The sequence below is a fragment of the Haliotis asinina genome, chromosome 7, assembly GCF_037392515.1.
Source record: "Haliotis asinina isolate JCU_RB_2024 chromosome 7, JCU_Hal_asi_v2, whole genome shotgun sequence".
NCBI lineage: Eukaryota > Metazoa > Mollusca > Gastropoda > Lepetellida > Haliotidae > Haliotis > Haliotis asinina.
The window spans coordinates 9,295,288-9,318,552 of record NC_090286.1 but is presented as its reverse complement, the minus strand read 5'-3'; the positions used below and the strand labels follow the sequence as shown (position 1 = coordinate 9,318,552).

The 23,265-nt window shown below is 41.7% G+C and overlaps 1 protein-coding gene and 1 non-coding gene across 2 annotated transcripts in view; both read right to left on the bottom strand.

Annotated features, from left to right (window-relative positions):
• Positions 1-6,940: 6,940 nt before the first annotated feature.
• Positions 6,941-7,014, bottom strand: Trnat-ugu (transfer RNA threonine (anticodon UGU)). Its single transcript has one exon. It is a non-coding gene; the product is annotated as a tRNA-Thr (tRNA).
• A 2,128-nt stretch (positions 7,015-9,142) lies between these two features.
• LOC137290200 (uncharacterized) overlaps positions 9,143-23,265 on the bottom strand; it is a 30,122-nt gene continuing 15,999 nt past the window's right edge. The window contains exons 14-24 of the mRNA XM_067820923.1: positions 20,629-20,835; positions 19,914-20,038; positions 18,788-18,848; positions 17,588-17,734; positions 16,707-16,811; positions 15,044-15,271; positions 14,565-14,660; positions 13,738-13,974; positions 12,543-12,773; positions 11,555-11,620; positions 9,143-11,076 (exon numbers count right to left, since the gene is read on the bottom strand). Coding sequence (XP_067677024.1) covers positions 10,949-11,076; positions 11,555-11,620; positions 12,543-12,773; positions 13,738-13,974; positions 14,565-14,660; positions 15,044-15,271; positions 16,707-16,811; positions 17,588-17,734; positions 18,788-18,848; positions 19,914-20,038; positions 20,629-20,835 — 1,631 coding nt within the window. The 3' untranslated portion in view covers positions 9,143-10,948. The remainder of the gene's footprint in view (positions 11,077-11,554; positions 11,621-12,542; positions 12,774-13,737; positions 13,975-14,564; positions 14,661-15,043; positions 15,272-16,706; positions 16,812-17,587; positions 17,735-18,787; positions 18,849-19,913; positions 20,039-20,628; positions 20,836-23,265) is intronic.

Sequence of the window (23,265 nt, the reverse complement as noted above, 5' to 3'; positions counted from 1 at the left end):
AAAGTCTCGCGAGACTTTCGCCACCGGCGGCGTCAGCTCTCGTGCTGGAATGACGAATGGCCGTTGAGTGAGTTGGACAAGAAAGACCGGTAAACGATGATCATAATAGCCCCGGACAGTCTTCACGAATGGACGATGGAATTTACACAAATTCAGAGTCGGTGATTCAATATTTGGTCTCCAGAGAGCGGCACTGTAATGCAATAACGATAAAACGACCAGCTTTGCACGAAACCTTCTCATTGTGCGGATCTGCCTGATTGTTTTCCTTCCATCAATCGCTCCAAGCAGAAGCAGCGATCCGATGCGGTCGCACACTCATTGCTGTTCATGAGACTGAGTGGGCAACACAGGCAAGAGACGAGGATATTGGGTTAACGTATTCATGCCATGTGTTCTCTGTTTACACGAACAGTCCATAGAAAATGTCAAAAGAAGTCTTGATGACGATTTGCGGTCTTAGAGTGTGTCGAAAACGGCTAACTCAACCGTTTAAGTCATTAATGTCAATGACAGAGGCATATGCAAAACTTGAGACCTCGCGACCACCGCCAAGAACACGAACGGCGCAAATAATCCCAACTACCTTCAGATTCACTGCAGAACTGATTTTAAAACAAGGGAGACCACTCTCGTCGTTCACCGACAAGTCAGGAACACGTTGTGTCATAATCGCAGTCTGAAAATTAGTTTTGTGCTATAGAGATTCATAGAAACAAATTTAAACGAGTGTGTTTCAGGGAAAAAAAAGATTGCTGGTTAGTTTTAGAATCGTAGATCAGCACTGAAGTTATAATATTGCTTATAATAACCATTATTGTTTTTCAATTTATATTTTCATGCCGGTAACATCTCCGATAATGGTAGCCGAATAGTTCGCTCGTCAGTCCGAAGGCCCAGAGTAGATGTCAGTCTACTTCAAACACTTCAAACATAATATATTCATTTCACTTTCTTAACAATTCATGCATCTATATATATTTATACATTACTCTTTTCATACAGAACTCCCTTCCATGAGCTTAAGTTACGAGGCCCTAACAGTACTCGCAGACATATACTGAACAACAAAAGAAACGCAAGTTTCGAAAAAATGACATTCTCATAAAAGTAAGCGTTCATGTTCATGTCTCAGATTTAAAAACCTCACAGATTGCGTTTCTTTTGCTGTTCAGTATACTTATAACAGAATACAATATTTCATATGTCCATACTCAGTCCTGTCGTGACACAAATGCAGACAGATCCTGGTTTTAACTGAAGTATCGTTCAATATATTGTCACGACTGCAGCTTTCGTAATCACATCTGCGACTACAACTACGTCTGCTTCAACACTTCTTCAATCACAGCAACAGCCATACAGCCACGCGAAAAACACCTACAACTTCAGCTACACCTTTAATCAACTACTGTGGCTACAGCTCATGTCAAGGTCCACAGCAACTATTGGCTCCACCTACTGCGATCTTAGCGACTTCTTCATTCACTCCAACAACAGCAACTACAACAACTACTTGCACAGCCGCTATTAGATCTTCTCTCTCTTCTTAAATACTGGCAAACAAGGATAAGGTGCAGTGCATGAAATTGGCCCCATATGCCTTGCTCATGAGTGTTTCAACCCATCGCGCTACACTACATAGCAGACACCCTGGGGCCCCTTCGCTCAAAATGGTAAGCGCCAGTGGGTAGCACGCAAACATGCTAACACGGGTCAATTGTCAGGTCGGTGCTCAGCTTATCCTTGTTTGCCAGTAGAGTCTACAACTACACCAACTACATCCACGACTTCAGCTACTTATTCAGTCACCTCTTAGATCACGTCTACAGCTTTAACATCTACAAATGCTACAACTCCATACATTATCTTAATCACGTCTACGACAACAAGCGCATCGACTTCAACATTTACATTTTACTGAAGTATATTGTGTGCATCAGATCTGGGAATAGCAGCTGAAAACACTAATTCAAACTGAATCAGCTCGACATAAACAATTTATGTCGCCTTTGACATAACACAATCTCAGATAGATGATGAATTTTATCCACCAATATAAACAGGAGAGATCGCCACTCGTCAGGCTGTAAGCATTGAACGAAAGTTGGACGCTATTTCATTACCAATCAGACTTTGACTTAACGCAGGCACGTGCAAGATTATGACGTCACTAAAAGACATCTTCAGTCTCATCTATTTCATGCTAAGGGACATAAATGTCATCACTTCACGTGTTTACGACCGGAATCAAAGATTTTTAAGTTGCATAGATTTCGTTTTGACTTTACTTTATGCTGATTTGCACGACATGGCGTGTTTAGAGAGAAGATTGAAACGTTCCGCCGTAGATTAATGATTGGCAACAACATGAAGAGGGGGCGACACGGCCATTCTCTGAGAAATATGCAGAAAACAAAACGGTTTCTTCGATTTTTTAAAATATAAAGATGGTGTAAATCTTGCTGCAGAACCTTCGCTGACAAAACTACTCTGGAATCACATCCACGGTTTTTTTGGAGGTCGTGTAGTCAGTCAAGTATTGTATATGTTGCATTGAATTTGTGTTTGAGAAAATAGGAATACAGAAATAAAAGTCATTACAGATTTACCGTTTATTATTGATTATAGCTCACATAAAAGAGGGAAGAATCGAGGGAAGAATTCTGCTTGCAAGTTAAGGGTTTATTTTCCAAACGTGTTCGTATATATGTCGAGACGTGTGAGTGATATGCACTTTAACTCTTTTAGAAATCTTTTACACAAACCCGGTCGCAAATCGCGTCCTTATAACTTTATTTCCGTGTTATAACATTATATAACTTTCCAATGCAGCATAACCTTCAGACAGAAACAAACACGAATGTGCCGCAATTCCGTGATTGGAAAACGTGATTATACGAGATTTCAGGACCGGAACTCATCGAGTCTAATGACGGCGTATGAATACTTGGTGCACTAAACATTTTTTTTAATAAATACCAAAATGAGACAAACGTGATATTCGGCAAATTGACTTGAAAAGCCTTGAATCATAAATCCCATTTGATTTACACCCTTCAAAATGGAAAGGCGGAGGAGATAACGAGATAGTTGAGTTTGTTTATTCATGAAACATTTAATATAAATGCAATATTTTAGATTGAAGGACGTTAATCACATGTTCTCTAAATTGGGTAATGATGAAGCTCGGTCGTTTCAAACGCACGCTTAAAAGAGCTAATTCCATGAGACTTTGGAAAATTGGAAAATTTTTGGAAAGCAGAATGCACGTGCACATTGTGACAACCACGTGCTGTTTAACTATCTCAAAAATGTAAACCTGGGTCAACTTTTTATCTAGCGTTTTTGTTTGTTTGTTTGTTGTTTATGCAATATTACAGCTATGCGGCGGCGTCTGTAACTACAAATCCGGACTAGACAATCCAGTGATTAACAGAATGAGCATCGGTCTACACAAATGGCATTCGATGACATGTGTCGACGAACTCAGCGCTCGTCACCATCGGTCCTGTTTACCCATTACGACATGAATGGATTACTGAAGACTATTCTAACCTGAACCTTCCCGGGTCATAAGTTTTGAATTTGAGCACCTTGTCACGTCACAGACTCAATATGCCAGTCTAGGCTGAACGCAAGTTGAAGCTAGGTGACCACCTCTTCACAAGACTACTAGATCTGGGTCTTCGTCTACGTCATTGAGGTGCCTGCTTGATCTCACACTATGCTTTCTTTTCTCAGGGCGGTGGGGGTAGCCCAGTGGCTAAAACGTTCGCTCGTCACACCGACTGGTACATGGGTAGCCTACATTCACTCTTTTGTCGTCATATTCGGTTGAGTCGAACCTTGGATAACTCGAAGCATTTACGTAGAGCCATTCGACACTACTTTGTTTGACCGTATGCTTATCTAAATGAGTCCAGGTTTTCAATCCCCGTCAGATGTTGTATTCACTAACCCAAACTTCTTGTCAGGGGGCCTAACGTTGATACATCGTATCTCAGTTGCGTATACCGAAGATCATTGTCATGATCATCGGATTGTCTGGTTCCGACTCGATAATTTATAGACCGGTGCAATATAGATGGAATATTGATGAATACGTCTGCAATCAGAAAACAAACTGGAACCAATGACACAATAATACTGAAACCTGTAGCCTAAAACAATATTCACTCAGCTCGAAATATACTGAAACACATAAAGGAACATTCAAGCGTTTCTTTAATATTTTCCAGCCTTCATAACCAGCTTTTAATAGCGCTCTGGGGGGAAAATATAAGAACACTACCATCAAGTGGTGCTCCCTTATTTGTTGCCCTCAGTATATTATCTTACAAGCCCGTCTACTGGGAGTTTGTTTTTCCGCGTCCGTCTCTCTACCCACGCTACTTAAATGTTTGAATTGTGAGCATAAATACAGACAACCTATTATTTTCCGATGCCCTGCTTGGATTTCTGAAGGCTGAAAACGAGATAGTCGTGTCTGTGTGTGTCAATACTGATAAACTCAGGAGTTCTATATATGGCTAGACATCTGTTTGTACATAATATTTGATGACACGGTTTTTCTTCGTGCTTTTTTCTTCAAATTCAGGGTCGGTGGGGTAGTTTAGTGGCTAAGGCGTTCGCTCGTCATTCCGCAGACATGGATTCAATTTCCCACAGGTTAGGAGTACAACATGTAAAGCCAATTTTATTGTGTCCACCGATATGATATTGTTTGAATGTTGCTGAAAGCGGCGTAAAACCAGTTCACTCACTTGTAGAATTCAATGCTATCTTGTTATAGAGGTGTGGCGGGATACTCTTGTGGTTAAAATTTTAGATCGTGGGGTAGGTTAGTGGTTAAAGTGTTCACTCGTCACGCCGAAGACCCGCGTTCGATTCCCCACATGGGTATAATATGTGAAACCCATTTCTGGTGTCCCCCGCAGTGATATTGCCGACATACTGCTAAATGCGGCTTAAAACTAAACTCATTCTCTCATTCACCGTTATACAATACATCCGAAAAACATTTATGAAAAATATGTGCTGAATGGGATTTTTCTTTCTTGTTCTTTTTAGTATGAATGTATTATCCCTGATCTGTTTTTAGTTTTATTAATGTTTGCTCTTCGCAAAACGTGTAGCCGGTGTGGGACTTGAACCCACAACCCTTGCTTTAGAAGAGCATCGCTCTATCCGTTTGAGCTAACCGGCCGATATTGGAACCATGTACTGTAATAATTATATTCAAACGATAATTGTATGATGCAAAGTTTCTTTCAACAAGGAAATACACAGACATTGTTGTGCAATACATGCTAGTAAGTATCCAAGAGTTACCTCCCTTGTCAAGTAGTTTTCTTTGAGTCGCTTATTGACGCTGAAATTAGTGAAGTTTTGTTTGTTGTATATTTGTTGTTTAACGCCGTTACATGTCTGTTGTCTGTAAATAATCCCAGTGATCAATAGCATGAGCACCGACTGAGCATCACAATCGGGATACAAAGACGTGTCTCCCAAGTTAGCAAGCCTGACCATCCCATCCAGTTAGTCGCCATTTACAAGCAAGGGTTGCTGAAGATCAATTGTAACCATGATATGCACTGGTTTAAAGTTGCTTTGATCGTATGGCTACCGTAATATTCAACTACAACTACATAAGAACGTTTTGCTAGCATCGCATATCTCCAAATGACAGGAGACGCATCCCGTCATCATGAGAAGCGTCCAGTCACTGAGACGTGCACCCAGTCATGCACGCTATATAGACTCAATATCAAATCACAGGCAAAATGTAGCACAAAAGGATTGCGCAGCATAGAGAAAATGACCAGTCTTCTTGCTCGCATATAAGTAGACTTGTCATATTCTCTATGCTGCGCAGCCCCATTTGCGCTACAGTTTGCCTGAGGTCAAATTCATTACGATATTTTAGAGTGAAATCTGAAATGATTTAAAAAGATGCTCGGATCCAGCGCGTGCTCTACCGTCGCCCACATTTGGAAACAAATGAAGGACATGAAACAATTTATAATTGGAAATATATTGATTTTTGCCATGATATTTGGGATCAAAACATGCTTATGTTTATGATTGGTCGAAAATCACGATCCAATGGCAATCAACGATTCCACGTAACACAACCCGCAACTATCACTTTCGACTTCGTGAACCTTTGAATAGCCTCAACAGCGTGAGCGCAACAAGCAGCGAAATAAGTCTTAATGAAAAACAAATACTCAACGCTGAGTGGCAGTTCCTTAAAAATTGCCAAATCACCTTCCAAACTAATTTCAGGAACTGAAATAATTTCAAAAGATAAATGTTTCTGTACTCCATGCAACGTGTGTCATTGAAAAGATTTCACGGGGGTCACTTTCAGGGGAGATTACAAGTTTTAATACGGTCCCTCGCCACCTTATGACCTCAACAAGCAATTGTTCATCTGTCATTAGTATACGGTACATGTATTATGGTTTCATGTGTAAACTGTATAAAACACATTTTGACTGTCACGGTGTAAAAGGGGTTGGGGATTGGGGTAGGGAGCTGTGTGATCGAAAGTGCGGGAGGTGTGTGTGTGGTTCTTAGGGGTTTTGTTTTATTGGTTTGTTTTTGTGTTTTGGTGGGTCGGGGTTGGGGTAGGGTGCATTAAGTCATTATTTCTGGCATATATACGACGATGTAGGGCATGAAGCATCGCTCCTCCTTCTACAATGTTACTGTCTACTCCTATATTCTATTATATATTACACTACTGTTAAAGCAACTGTCACTGACACTACTACTACTACTATTACTACTACTACTACTACTACTACTACTACTACTACTACTGATTGATATGATTTTATAGATTTATTCTTTCCCATTGTCAGTTGCGGTTGTAATGAATGGGAAAAAGTCGATTAAAACTTGGCATGTTGGAAGAAACACAAAATGGTTCAGGCCGATGTGGGACTTGAACCCACAACCCCTGCCTTACAACAGCATCGCTCTATCCATTTGAGCTAACCGGCCGATTCTGGAACTCTTTACATATTACATTATATCCAAACGGTCTTTGCATGACGCAAATAACATATCATCAAAGAAATACACTGCTGGTATGGTGCAATACAAGCGGTGCACGGTCTTACGATTAAGGTTACAAGAGTTGTCTCCCCTCAATCCGCGCTTGCTTATTTCCACATTCTTCATATGAAAACAAACACCTCCTTAAACAGGTTTGTTTTTATAGATCACTAGCAATGCATGATATTATTATAATATTTCTTGTGTAGAGCCATTTTCAAATAATAACTGCTCTGGAACGAGCGTAAATCTGAACTGGATTCTGTGCATATGGAGCAACTTAGTTACATGTATGTTCAAGGCGGTGACATTCAGCCAAACAGGTCGAATAAAACTGTCGCAAATTGGAAGAAGGAAAAAAGTCGTTCAGGCCAGTATGGGACTTGAACCCACAACCCTTGCCTTAGGAAAGCATCGCTCTATCCATTTGAGCTAACCGGCCGACACATGTTTATGTGTATGACATGTTTAAGTACAGACATCCCATGTGATGCAATACGTTGTAATATATTGAAACGAAGGTTTACAATGAACAATGGACGATACGGAGTTCTCTCCCTTTGAAATCAGTGAACAGTATCATTTGAGCTTTGCTTGAAATTCAACTAAGAAGTCTAAATGGGAAATGACCAGAAAATTCAGTGATGTGATCAAAAGCACGAGTATCGGTGACTGCAAATGGGATACAATGACATGTGTCTACCAAATCAGCACTCCTGAACATCCGAGACCTTTGGTCGCCTCTTACGACAATGTTGGTTTGCTGAACACCAATTCTAACAGTAATTTTCTTTAATGGAATTGACACAAGGCAGTATATGGTCAGAGATAACGGTTTCTTTTTATTTATTTATTTATTTATTTATTAAGATGATTCTTCTATTGCATACAATATTACATTTACATATAATGAACTCAGCACTCTTACTTTCTAAAGTTTACTCGTTATTACAAACATATCACCATGCTACCTTCTGTTTCACAGAACCCGTGGGGATATGGGATAAAACTGGTCCTCAGTAACCCATGTTTGTTGTTAGAGGCAACTAACGGGGTCGGTGGTCAGGCTCGCTGACCTGCCTGACTCGTCATCGTAATCCAATTGCGTCGATCGATACTTATAGTGATGATCACTGGATTGCCTGAGCCAGATTCGAATATTTACAGACCGGTGTAATCCCTGAAATACTGCTGACTGCGGCATTAAAATGTAAAGAAAACGACAACAATGTTCTGGAAGTTATAAGTAATAAGGACAGTGTACGTAACATAATTTTGTCGAAGTGAGAAAGGAGTTTGAGGCCGGTGTGGGCCTCAACCCTTGCTTTCGAGGAGCATCGCTCTATTCATTTGAGCTAACCGGCCGGTACAGGATCAACGTCATATAACTTTTTATTCAGTCGAACTTTAATTATGCAAGGTCCCTGGCGTCAAAGAAATAATACTACGTATGTGCAACAAAAACGAAGCCATTGAGCCTACAAGAGTTGCCTCCCTTGACGTGTTACCCGGTGTATTTCAGGTCCATCGCCTCCATTCGCATCTCTAGGGAGCTCTGTAAATTCGTAATTGTGGAAAGTCTTGGGTGTGTGGTGGGGTGTGGGGTGTGGGGTGTGCTGGGGAGTTATGGTAAGACTTAACATGAAGATAATTCTGCTGGCGTTCTCTCCACCGTATTCCGGTCCTCTCACCACAGGGCTATCCAACAGCGCTTGGTTAATTGAAACCACAAGAAAATGACAGTGAATGAAATGGTGCATGATCTCTTAAAAAGATGTGATAATAAAGTGATAAAAAATGAGATGGGGAATAGTCACTGATTGTTTGTATTATCATGTCAAGGACATCACGTTTGTGCTTTATGATCAGACACTTTATCTTCAAGGACATGGCTCGCACGTTCGAACATACCATTCATCTGTACTGGAATGTCTTTGAATTCCCAAAAGAGTAGATGGACGCTCAGAATGTCAGTCAGAAACTCCTTCGTCCAATGTTGATTATTAACAAACCACTGTCATAAATCTGGAATACTGGAATGCACCGGTGAACAACAAAATACAATGAAACAAACTTTACCATATGCATTTTATTCGTTAAATGTCAAGTATACATCATTTCACGTCAACACACAACGTTGAATAGTGAAATCATATATCGATATACACTGAACGCTTTCTAAGATGAAATCATTCAAGAAACGAATAAATAAAAGATTGCCTACATTATTTCATTAACCCGAACAAAACCTGACATTGGCAATGGACCAGAAAAGCTAAAATATAGATAATAAATAGTTTTATTTTGATGCTTTTTGTTTGGATGCTTTTGAATCGTTTCCATAGAAACTTAAGTTACAGTACCATTATGTAATTTTCTTCTAATCCGTGCAAGTCAACTGCTAGAAACATTTATCTGCTTTAGAAAAGTGAACTTTATATGCTTAACCGGATGCATTACCTCATGCATCAACAGCCTGAAAACATAAACTGTATGTTTGTTACTAGGAGCGAGTGAGTGAGTGAGTTAATATTTAACGTCACATCGGCAATATTTCAGTCACAGAGGCGTGTTTTTCCTACTTTGAAATTATTGGCACTAAAACACTAAAAACAAACCCACAAAAAAAACCAAAAAAAAATATACAAAAAGTTAAAAGGGCCCCGAAAAGCAAAAGAAAAACCAACAACACAATCAAACAAACAAAAAAGAAGAAAAAAAGAAAAAAGAAACACAACGAAAAAACCCCACTCCATGAGTATTTCCAAGAGACATTATTATCAATGCGTTTTCCCTCACAACACTTTATGTATCAGTATATAAAGATAGAAAACGAAAGCGCATGAGTGAGTGAGTGGGCTTTGACCGCAGCTTTGGACAGTATTCCAGTTATATCACGAGGTGCATGCTTAAAGTGGGAGTAAGGCCTGGAGTAATACATGATTTTTAAATTTAACACACTAACTAATACGAGCATAGTACTGATAAAACAACAGATGACATCGGGAAGAAACGACTTCTAATCCATACCATATTTCTGTCACCAAGGGACATCATTATCCAGCATTATCCAGCAGCATCCGTATCAAGTCGTTTAAATCAACTCTATCAAATGACGATATTCACCGTTAATATATTCCTTTCGGGTTTTGGGCTGATTTTAACACAACGCTTGGTACAGCATCCTGTTTACGATCACGAGCAAAAGACGTTCCGAGCTTATTTAGTCTAATTTTGAAAGCGAAGTGGCGAAGGTAATCAGAGATGTTCTTGTATGAACATAGTGGTAATGACAGGTAATGTGATGGTCACGTGATCTGATGAAACTAGCGGATGCAATATGGATCTCCACCAAAATGTGACAGGAAATGGGCTTCACAAATGGTACCCAGGAGAGAATTGAACCCGTGACTTCGGCGTAACAAGCAGATGTTTTAGCTACTGCTCCAGAATACCCGATTAGGACTGTCTTCAGTAACTCATGCTTGTCCCCGGGTTACAATATTGGCCTTCAGTAACTCTGTTTGTCGTAAGAGGCGACTATCAGGATAGGGTGGCCAGGCTCGCTGACCTGGTTGGCACATGTCACTGGTTCCCAATTGCGTAGATCGATCCTCATGCTGTTGAACACTGGATTGTCTAGTCTAGACTCGAATATTTACAGACCATATAGCTGGAATATTGCTGAGTGCGGCGTAAAACTCACTGAGGTAACTGTTTTGGCGGGTTAGACAATAATTAGGAATGAAAATTTAGATACCCATGGAAACCAAGTAAAGAAAAGGTATCTTGAGCTTTGTTCCTCCCAGCCATTACACCGTTATATATGTTTGGGTAAAGGCTTCCGATGATAGGAGGTCTGAGTTGGGGCATCCAGTTCTTATTCCATGATGTGCATGTTAAGATCGAAACTTTTGCCTCTACGTTTCCGCAGAATCAAGAACAGAACCGCAACTCCCACAAGGATACCGACGATCAACATGCCAACGGCCATCCCCGCAAGGCTACCTGTTAAAAATAGAACGAAACAATGTTCATGAAAACATGGGAAATTTATTAGTAAACGATTACCTTTGTACTTTGTTTAAAAAGCCCTTTTCATTAAAAGAGTAGCATATTTTCATAAATTAAAAAAATATATGTAATTTTACACCTTTCAGATTACTTACACATGCGTAATAGCATCCGATTCAGACAAGACTCTTTGCATGTCTGATCTCAAATCCGGGTTCATATCTGGTTTGCCTGGTCCTGGCTTTAATGTTTAGTCGGCGCAGTTCCGTTGCGCACATATTGCTGACTATGGCGTAAAAATTAGATCTTAGACGAAACCCAAACAAGCATTCATTACAATTTTGTGAACATATGACCAAGGTCTGAAACTATGTGCCATTCGTGACGTATGTGATCTAACTAAATCAAATATAAGAATATAAAATTATGAACAATGTCTCAGGTACCCTGACCGTATCGGTGAGTGACGTACCTCCACTATATCCTGCCGACCCCAGAGGCTGATTTTCAGGGGATTGAGCACCTGGTGGTAAAGGACCTACGGGAAGAACATTATTGTACAGTTTGAAAAATCTCAAAACATGTGGTTATAGATAGTTGCGTCCCTTGGGATCACAGGAGCCTATGATTGCTAGTTCGAATCCCGATTCACTCCGATTTTGTCTCTGGATTTGTCAGAAGCATGGGTTTCACGAAAGAGGCAAACCCCTGCGGTCTGTACCACCCAAGGCGTTCCTCTCACATGGGCGAGTGAGCGTAGTTTACTCCACTTTTAGCCATGTTCCAGCAAAGTCACAGAAGTCACGTGACACAAGAAATAGGCATTCCATGTGTGAATTCGATCCCGGGCATTCGGTAACATGAGCTAAAGCTAACCACGAAGTTACCCCATCGCTCCTTCAGATATATGGAGTGATATAAAGGAAATATCCAATAAAGTGGCTTTAAAGAACATTCACTCGCTCCTTCTAACAACTGAGTGAGTCAGTATGTTTTTTCACCCCTTCTACGCCGAAGACCCAGGTTTCATTCCCCACATGGGTGCGCTTAACCCATTCACTGACTTCATCATTCCACCTGTTTATTATTTTACGCCGCAATATTCCAACTAAATGACGTCGGTTTGTGAATAATGGATTCTGGATCGGACAATCCAGTGATCAACAGCACGAGCATCGATCAACGCACGGGCATCGATACATTTAGGATACGATGACGTGCCAAAATTAGCTAGTCTGATCCCCGATTCCGTTAGTCGAATGGGGTCATGAAGACCAATTATTTTCCGACTTGACGTCATTGACAAAACTCTAATCGTCCACCTAGCACTAGTCTGTCTCACAGTCTCTGAACCACATTATTTTCCATACTGCCAAGCTCTATCTTCAATGCCAACAGACTAAGCATTAGTCTAACCTTGTACCTGAATCAAACGAATTCTAAAAACAAAGAACTCTTACGTTTGTAGTACTGGCAGCCAGATTTTGCTTGATGGTTAGCGACCTTGACCTTCTGTGTTGTACCAATCAAGCACGTCTTGGTATTCAGACAATACTGGAAGGAAATACACGACGCACCCTCATGCCCACACATGTCGGCGCATGTCTGAAGACTGACGTCATTTAAAGGCTTAAAATTGCTATCTGCAGCTGGTGGACTTGTTTGTAAGGTGAAGTCATCGAGGAATTGTCCTGTGTGAGTAGAGATGACATGTTGATAGTGATAATATTATAGTACGGTGTCAAAAGAAAATACTCAAAATTATGAAAATATACACGAGTTTTTTAAAACTTAAAATAACGAAACGGTAATTGAATGTAGGAACGAATAGTTTCGAAGTTTTCTGTTTTAGAATGAAGTTTTTAATAAACGTGAGACAACGAAACTATGACTGAAATGAGGAAACGAACATGGATGCAACGTCAATATACCTAAAAGTTTGTAAAGACAATTAAATATGAAGATAACCGGAAAGATAAAAAAAACGCTCGTAATTAGTTTAAACTGTGAAAATATTATTGCAGTAAAGAAAAAAAAAGACATTAAAGTTTGATCAATAAAAAATTGAAAGAAAGAGAATGGTTGCTTGAAATTCTTTTATGGTACCAAAGTGGCCCCGTTTCACAAAACTATCGCGGCGCTACGTAAGTCTGGATCCATGTCACGGTATAGGAGGTAAGAGATTCGTAGCGTACGACGTTCGTAAGCCTGTGATAAACTATGGAGTTAAGACTGTACGTAACGTTACGAACTCTTTGTGGATCGGGACTGAAGACCATATTTTATTTATTAGTACGTTCTTGAAGCTGAGAAATAAGTGAAAAAACAAAAGAAAACAACGTTACGTCTAGTTGGGTTTGCTGACGATCAAACATTACGTGAATTGTCAAACAGAACACCCTTGTCCAGATTACTGCATTCGTGACCAACTCGTTGTATTTCGGGACATGCTGAAATTACTTCTTGGAGTATTCGTGATCAACTCGTCTTATTCCGGAACAAGTCGTGGTTACGGAAAGGAACGAGTGGTGACGAATGCTTCTTGGAGGTTACGCAAAGACACGAATGGCGACGACTGAGGCGACTGTAAGATATAGGGACGATTCTAAAAGGGTGATCTACGAGGGTAAATCAGGAAAGAATTTATCCACTCACTATTATAATACGGACAAGTTGTATTGATCCTCAAGGTTAAAGGTACTGGCAGCAGCCTGTTGTCCATGAGGTTGCATATTTTGTTGGGACAGTACTGGAAGGCGGTGCAGTGGAACTCCGCCTTCTTGGTACACGCCTTGCCACAGGCCTGGACATTTGGAATCAATTCCAACGCTGCTTTGGCGATTCCTGGCACTGTGGACCCCGCGACCAGCGTATACCCGTTAACCACTGTGCCTGGACATACAAACGTAGAAATGGTCAAGACAAGATCTATGTGCTTAAAGCAAAACGCTTGATACCCTTCGCTTTCGAGAGAAAGAAAATGGTTTCTCCAAATACCGCCAATGCTGGTATGTCGAAACTAAATCCCAGGCTAAGTGCTTCTACATACTTCTGTTTTGTTACTTATTGCTTCAGTATTCCAGGTATATGACAACGGTCTGTAAATAACGAGTTAGGGCTAGTGGTTGATATCATGAACACCAATCGACGTATAGACAACTCGGATATGATTACACGGCTAATACACCAGACGATTCGACGAAACTGTCCCGTTAGTCGCTTCTCATGGCAAGATGGATAGCAGACGACCAATTCTATCGCCCATGGCTCTGAATCTCTATAATATTTACAATGTATATATACCGAGGGAAACAAATAAGGGATGACATGGAAGCATAAGTGTTCCTTTATTGTTTTTAAGTTTCTTCACAAGCCTTGTATTGCATTGTAGGTGAATATTTGAGAATAAACAAATATACACTGCTTTGAACCGGTGTTCCCTTATATATTTCACTCACTATATTTATCATGGGAATTCTAACCTGTCGGCGATGTCGGACACACGGGAGATGTGCTAGTACTTTGTTTTGTTGATGGCGTAAATGTTGTCGACCCGTTCGAAGGGTATGTGGAAGACACTGCAATATGGGAATGATATTTGTGATATAATAGAATGATATATACAGTCAAATAACTTTGAACCCTCCAACTAACGGTTTTCTTGAGGCAAATGTGTTTGTTTTCGTGAATGCTACACTCAGCAATATTCCCGCTATATCACGTCGGTCTGTAAATAATCGAGTCTGGAACACAAAAGCGAGTGATCAATAGCATGAGCATCGATCTACGCAAGTGGTATACGATGACATGTGCCGACCAAGTCAATGAGACCACCCGATCTCTTTAATCGCCTCTTACGACAAGCACTGGTCAGTGAAGGCCAGTTATAATCCGGATCTTCACGGATCATCAGGAGCACCTCTCATGCTCAACAGCGTTCTGAACGTTATGACGAACTCACGTGCATATATATCACACCCGGATCGAGGCTTCACGAGATTCCCGTGCGTTGCAATAGTCATATGGCTGATGTCACACTTCTTCTTATTAACACAGACAGTGACTGTCTGACACAAGGGGTCCTGAAGACAGTCTTGCAGACACTCCTCCTGGCTGTTAACAATCTCAGCGTGGTCAGTATTGTCGAAAAAGGCACCCCCCACGTGCAAAATGAAGTCTGTATTTCTGGCTGATAAACATGGAAATGGGCGAGTTAGTTTTAACGCCGTGCGGTATCACAACGTGTTCACGACACAGGAAGTCTGAAGCTATACAGGTTCATTTCCACCTCCGTGGAATCATGTTGTTACTAAAATCAGAAATATAATGAAAACGAATCGTGAATCGAAGTCATATGTTTCTCGAACGATGCTTGGAACCGTATTCCATTCAGGGACATTTCACTTGACGTGGAACCAGCACTCGAAGTCATGCAAGTCTTAGACCGTTTTCATGTTTTTGAAATTCACGGCAAACACAATTAGTAATATAAATAAATCAAATCGAAATGGGATTCGAACCACACGGAACCACACGGGATTCGAATCGCTTATGATGGGCTACTGGTATGGCGAAGATTATGTTATAGGGTAAAATGCACCCGCAAAAGCCACCAACATGGCGATTAGCCGTAGGCTATAGAACGAGAGACACAATAGTCGTGGAAAAAACCATAACAGATTAATCTTACATCGAAGAATAACAAATAAATTAAAAGAGGTGAGTGACCGAACTGTGCTGCTCAATAATCTTGAGACAAAATATTCATGAGGGCAAGATTGGTTGGATATGGGATGAACGAATCAAAACAATGAGTCGAAACATGTGATTGCGATGAGGCCAGGCTCCAGCCATATACATCGACAGGTTGGGCACTGAGAGAGTTGTGAGCGCGTTTTAGTGATGGAAGTCAGCTCACGACATTCAGTTGCTCGTGTGGGACGAGCCTACCCTCTGGTTTGGTGAAGTTATATTCAGAGAGATGGACTGAGACGAGTAAAAGCTGTGTGAGTATACTTGGAGTTGCGTTTCTTTGTGAATGTATCTGTGTATGAATGTGATGTAGTTAGTCAGGAGACCAGGCCGACTGACCCCTTACTCCTTGACTTAACAGCCGCCGACGGACCGAGCGACAACGTGAAACGACCATAATCAATAGGAAATTGACGGTAGGGTTTACTGAAGTCCAGTCACTAGCTACAACTATAGGACCACCCACCACGGCAAACTCACAACCACCCCAGCCCACCACCACGGCAAACTCACAACCACCCCAGCCCACCACCACCACAAACTCACACCGCTTTTAGCAATATTGCACCAATATCACGGCTATATTCCAGCAATACCAGAAATGGGCTTCACACATTGTACAAATGAGGGGAATCGAAACCGGATCTTCGGGGTGACGAGCGAACGCTTTACCCAATAGGGTACCCCACCGCCCCAGCCATTACCGTGACTCTCCTTTCAAACGAATTTCTTCTGTAAGGCGAAGTATGGGGGTAAGTCGATGTCAAGAGCAACCATTCCACACAGGCATTTCTCTTAAAATGTAATATAATTCCTCCAATCCTAGTTCTATGCAAGTAATTCTCTACCGATGTATCATGACGGTAACTAACTTGTGGCACGTGGTGTTGTAGATTGTGTCGTCTGCGTGTTTGGCGTTGCTGTTGTTACTTTTGTAACCGGAGCTGAAGTTGTCACTGAAGGAGGACCGGATGTTACTGAAAAATAATTGTCAGTTCATCAGTGAATAGTTAAAACAAGAGGGTGCACGTGAATAATATGCTAGTTACGAGAACTACAGTCACACGACCATGGGGGCGGTGGGGTAGCCTAGTGGTTAAAGCGTTCACTCGTCACGCCGAAAGACACGGGTTCGATTCCCTCACATGGGTACAATGTGTGAAGCCCATTTTATGGTGTTCCCCGCCGTGATATTGCTGGAATATTGCTAAAAGCGGCGTAAAACTAAACTCACTCACTCACACGACCATGCCCATTGTCGAGTGAGTATGGTTTTAAGCCGCCCTTAACAATTTTGCAGCAATATCACGGCGGGGACACCGGAGGTGGGCTTCCTACATGGTACTCATATCGGGAATCGAATCCTGGCCTTTGGCGTGACGAGTGAACGCTTTAACCACTGTGCTACCCTACCACCCCTAAAGAGGTTTTAATTTAAGGTTGAACTTCCTCGGTGTACCCATGTGCGGAAAAGGTCCAGGTGACGAACGAAAGCTGTAATCCTAATCCTAGCCCCATTCTAACGTGAGTGAGGGAGTGGCTGGTTTCGATAGCATTTCAAGTATATACTGACGCTTCGACTGAGGAAATATTCGAGCATGAACACACTTTTGGTAAAAACCACGAGCCAGAATTGACGCTCATTTGCATATCAATTAGCAACATATTCAAGAGATTCGTAGCAATGGCAGTCAGTTTTCGTCCAAGGCAGGCAACTCCGCGGCATCAGGAGCAAGTCGAGTGAAAAAATTACCTTCGGGTGAGGTTGATGTCTCGGGAATTTCCGACGTTGGCTCGGGATGACTGGTTGGGTTCGACGTTTCGAGTGTTGACGCTGCAGCTGGTGTAGGTGACCACACATCAGTTGATTGTATAATTCCCGAGTACCCCGCCGTTTTGTCTGAAGCAGAAATCTGAGTGAGTGACTTTAGTTTTACGCCTCTCTCTGGAATATTCCAGCTTTATGGAGGGAAGCAGGAATGTGATTAATTCACTACATTGGACCCGGACCGATTGCCCTACCCTGCTACTGTAGTCAATCTGAGTGAGAGAATCGAGCTTAGCGCTGTTTCTAAATATTAACTAGAACAGTATATCAAGTCTCAGTTTACAATTGGAAAGCAATCCAAGATGTTGGCCGGGTCAGTCAAACCGAGGACAATATCCAGTTATCATCATGTTGATTAACGCATAAGGGAAACGATGAGATGTCAACCAAGACAGCTAGTTGTTTGACTGAAAACTAAAAACATACAACTTAATGGTTGACTTGTTTATTGCATAGCGTGACGCTGTGATGTAGATTCTTACACCCTTATCAAGCTGAAAACAAGAAGTCATCCATAAATTGCATGTTTCATTTTCAAGTCAGCGAACCTGGCCTCCCGATCTTCAGTAAACACGAGAGCCACACGAGTCCCATGATTCCCTAAATTCTCAAATTCAGAATCCATCTGAGATAATGAGCACTACTATCCTGACGGGTACCCAGAGGATGACTACAGAAACTACATGTCCTATCCCTGCTTTTATTACATATACAGGTCATTCACACCGATCACACATCTACCAAAGAATATCAACAGACGTTTCCCAAACTATAGAATAAATACAAACTATATTACAAAGATATTAGTCACATAAAATATAGCTTCGCAATGACATGACACCGCAACAATGGTTGGAACATGACATGGTGAGTGAATTTGGTTTTACGCCGCTTTAGCAATGCTCCAGCAATATCATGGCCGACGACACACCACCCATGTGGGGAATCGAACCCGTGACTTCGTCGTGAGGGGCGGACGCTTTAACCACTAGACTACCCCGCCGTCCTTACACTGTAAATAAATAACTGTATTCTCTACTTGATCAGGTATTGACCCATAGTTTAGGAAGGTTCTGATGGTATTCATTTATAGACCCGTCAAAGACAGAATAAATCAACACCGACCTTGACAGCCATGTCTCCATATATCATCCTCCACCACCTCTTCCGCAAACAGCGCGAGACCCTGTCAACGAAGATGTGTTTCACATATTATCTCCTGCTATGAAACAAGACTTTCTGCACTAGTATTGGTTTGCGTCATAGACAATGTCTTCCAGGTAGACAGTCTTATTTATTGTGCTTGATCATACCTATGCAGGTATATACAGGTACCATCTACCAGGTCAGTGTGTGCAGGTACAGACAGGTAACATTCCCTTGTCAGGGTATCCGGGTACATACAGGGAACATTCCCTTGTCAGGGTATCCAGGTACATACAGGTAACACCTACCTTGGCAGGGTATCCAGGTACATACAGGTAACACCTACCTTGTCAGGGTATCCAGGTACATACAGGTAACACCTACCTTGTCAGGGTATCCAGGTACAGACAGGTAACATTCCCTTGTCAGGGTATCCAGGTACATACAGGTAACACCTACCTTGTCAGGGTATCCAGGTACATACAGGTAACACCTACCTTGTCAGGGTATCCAGGTACAGACAGGTAACAGTTCCCTTGTCAGGGTATCCAGGTATATACAGGTAACACCTACCTTGGCAGGGTATCCAGGTACATTGAAGTACCACCCACCTGGTCAGTGTGTGCAGGTGCATACAGGTAACATCTACCTGGTCAGTGTGTGCAGGTATATACAGGTAACATCTACCTGGTCAGTGTGTGCGGGTACATACAGGTAACATCTACCTGGTCAGAGTGTGCAGGTATATAATGGTAACATCTACCTTGTTAGTGTGTGCAGGTACATACAGGTAACACTTACCTTGTTAGTGTGTACAGGTACATACAGGTAACATCTACCTTGTTAGTGTGTGCAGTTACATACAGGTAATACATACCTGGTCAGAGTGTGCAGGTACATACAGGTAACATCTACCTGGTCAGAGTGTGCAGGTATATAATGGTAACATCTACCTTGTTAGAGTATGCAGGTGCATACAGATAACATCTACCTGGTCAGAGTGTGCAGGTATATACTGGTAACATCTACCTTGTTTGTGTGTGCAGGTACACACAGGTAACAACTACCTGATCAATGTGTGCTAGTACATACAGGTAACACCCACCTGATCTGGGTATCCAGGTACAGTTAGATGGATGATAAGGCTGTCAGTTGACACAAGAGTGTTGAAGGCGGACCACGCAGCCTTAAGATCGTGATCAGGAAGTCCTACTGGACGCTGGACAACAGCTGTAGTTAAAGGAATAGTCAACGAGAAATCATTAATTCTGAAAGGTTCACAATGCCTCTGGAGTCTTGAGGACTGAGCCGCTGCCCTTGAGAGCATGGATGGGTTCGATCCTCGGCCGACTCATACAAATCAGTTCATTATGTTCTTGGTGGTATTACCTTGCCTGGCGCTAAGCAGAGGCGATATAACGAGACTGTATCCCGGTTCTATATTATTTGTCTGAGTTTGGAATACATGTTGAACTGTAGCGTTGCATACCAGTGTGCTAATACCATAAAATCATCATTCGTCCATATTTGTACGCCTCTCTCTGATTTGATTTGTTTGTTAAACGCCATGCTCACAAACATTTCAGCCACATGGCTGTCTGTAGATAATCAAGTCTGGAACAAAGAGACCAGTGATCAACAGCATGAACATCGATCTACGCAATTGGGATAAGATGACATATGTCAATCAAGTCAGCGAGACTGATCCCGATCCCGTTACTCGATTCTCGCAACAAGCATGGTTACTGAAGACCATTTCTAACCCGGATCTTCATGGATCTTCACGGGTTGCCTCTCTCTAGAATATACCTTTCACTCACCTGAATATCTGTCGCATTGTGCTGTCAGATCTGGGTTCACCGAGTATTGTTGTGGAACGTATGACAGGTAGCAGCTGTTGTTACATGCGGAGAAGCAGACACAGTCGGCGTCAGCGTCGCACAGCGCGGCACATTCCTCGATCGACGTGACGTCGTTTGCAGCGTCAACAATCTCTACCGTCTGGTTCGGTATCACATAATACCGGGCTGCAAATCACATGACAGAAAATATAAGTACACAGTTCCATAACAAACAAAGCCAACATAATCATTATAAGCATCAACAGAAACATCACATGCAAATCATGACAAGAGTCAACATGAACACGTCTGCTTCTCAGAACCATCGCTGACGTCAACAGTGTCATCGCAACAAGTCAATGACCTAGCGTAATTCATAGGATTACGCCCCCTGTTCGTATCAGGATCAGCTTTACGTGGTTTCAAATACAAAATCGTATTGATTTGTTAGTTAAGGCCAGTCAGACGCATACAAAGTTCACGTTACTGCTTTCATGGAAAATAGAAAATATCTATGACATCCTTAACGGAAGTTAATATCTGTCTACACTAAAATGTATATGTTAAGAGGGCACAGGTGGCATTATCTTCTTACACGGTTTGTTCGCCAGTTCGAATCTAATTTGGCGCTGATAATGTTTCTTGGATTTGTCGGCACAGAGCTGGTGAATAGTGCCAAAGTGTCTAACGTAAGAGAGTGATGTCACTTCCGGTATTCCTCACATCAGGTGGTGACTAACTGCAGTATTTACTTTTCTAACGCAAGAGATTGATGTCACTTCCGGTATTCCTCACATCAGGTGGTGACTAACTGCAGTATTTACTTTTCTAACGTAAGAGAGTGATGTCACTTCCGGTATTCCTCACATCAGGTGGTGACTAACTGCAGTATTTACTTTTCTAACGTAAGAGATTGATGTCACTTCCGGTATTCCTCACATCAGGTGGTGACTAACTGCAGTATTTACTTTTCTAACGTAAGAGAGTGATGTCACTTCCGGTATTCCTCACATCAGGTGGTGACTTACTGCAGTATTTACTTTTCTAACGTAAGAGAGTGATGTCACTTCCGGTATTCCTCACATCAGGTGGTGACTAACTGCAGTATTTACTTTTCTAACGTAAGAGAGTGATGTCACTTCCGGTATTCCTCACATCAGGTGGTGACTAACTGCAGTATTTACTTTTCTAACGTAAGAGATTGATGTCACTTCCGGTATTCCTCACATCAGGTGGTGACTAACTGCAGTATTTACTTTTCTAACGTAAGAGAGTGATGTCACTTCCGGTATTCCTCACATCAGGTGGTGACTAACTGCAGTATTTACTTTTCTAACGTAAGAGAGTGATGTCACTTCCGGTATTCCTCACATCAGGTGGTGACTAACTGCAGTATTTACTTTTCTAACGTAAGAGAGTGATGTCACTTCCGGTATTCCTCACATCAGGTGGTGACTAACTGCAGTATTTACTTTTCTAACGTAAGAGAGTGATGTCACTTCCGGTATTCCTCACATCAGGTGGTGACTAACTGCAGTATTTACTTTTCTAACGTAAGAGAGTGATGTCACTTCCGGTATTCCTCACATCAGGTGGTGACTTACTGCAGTATTTACTTTTCTAACGTAAGAGAGTGATGTCACTTCCGGTATTCCTCACATCAGGTGGTGACTAACTGCAGTATTTACTTTTCTAACGTAAGAGAGTGATGTCACTTCCGGTATTCCTCACATCAGGTGGTGACTAACTGCAGTATTTACTTTTCTAACGTAAGAGATTGATGTCACTTCCGGTATTCCTCACATCAGGTGGTGACTAACTGCAGTATTTACTTTTCTAACGTAAGAGAGTGATGTCACTTCCGGTATTCCTCACATCAGGTGGTGACTTACTGCAGTATTTACTTTTCTAACGTAAGAGAGTGATGTCACTTCCGGTATTCCTCACATCAGGTGGTGACTAACTGCAGTATTTACTTTTCTAACGTAAGAGAGTGATGTCACTTCCGGTATTCCTCACATCAGGTGGTGACTAACTGCAGTATTTACTTTTCTAACGTAAGAGATTGATGTCACTTCCGGTATTCCTCACATCAGGTGGTGACTAACTGCAGTATTTACTTTTCTAACGTAAGAGAGTGATGTCACTTCCGGTATTCCTCACATCAGGTGGTGACTAACTGCAGTATTTACTTTTCTAACGTAAGAGAGTGATGTCACTTCCGGTATTCCTCACATCAGGTGGTGACTAACTGCAGTATTTACTTTTCTAACGTAAGAGAGTGATGTCACTTCCGGTATTCCTCACATCAGGTGGTGACTAACTGCAGTATTTACTTTTCTAACGTAAGAGAGTGATGTCACTTCCGGTATTCCTCACATCAGGTGGTGACTAACTGCAGTATTTACTTTTCTAACGTAAGAGAGTGATGTCACTTCCGGTATTCCTCACATCAGGTGGTGACTTACTGCAGTATTTACTTTTCTAACGTAAGAGAGTGATGTCACTTCCGGTATTCCTCACATCAGGTGGTGACTAACTGCAGTATTTACTTTTCTAACGTAAGAGAGTGATGTCACTTCCGGTATTCCTCACATCAGGTGGTGACTAACTGCA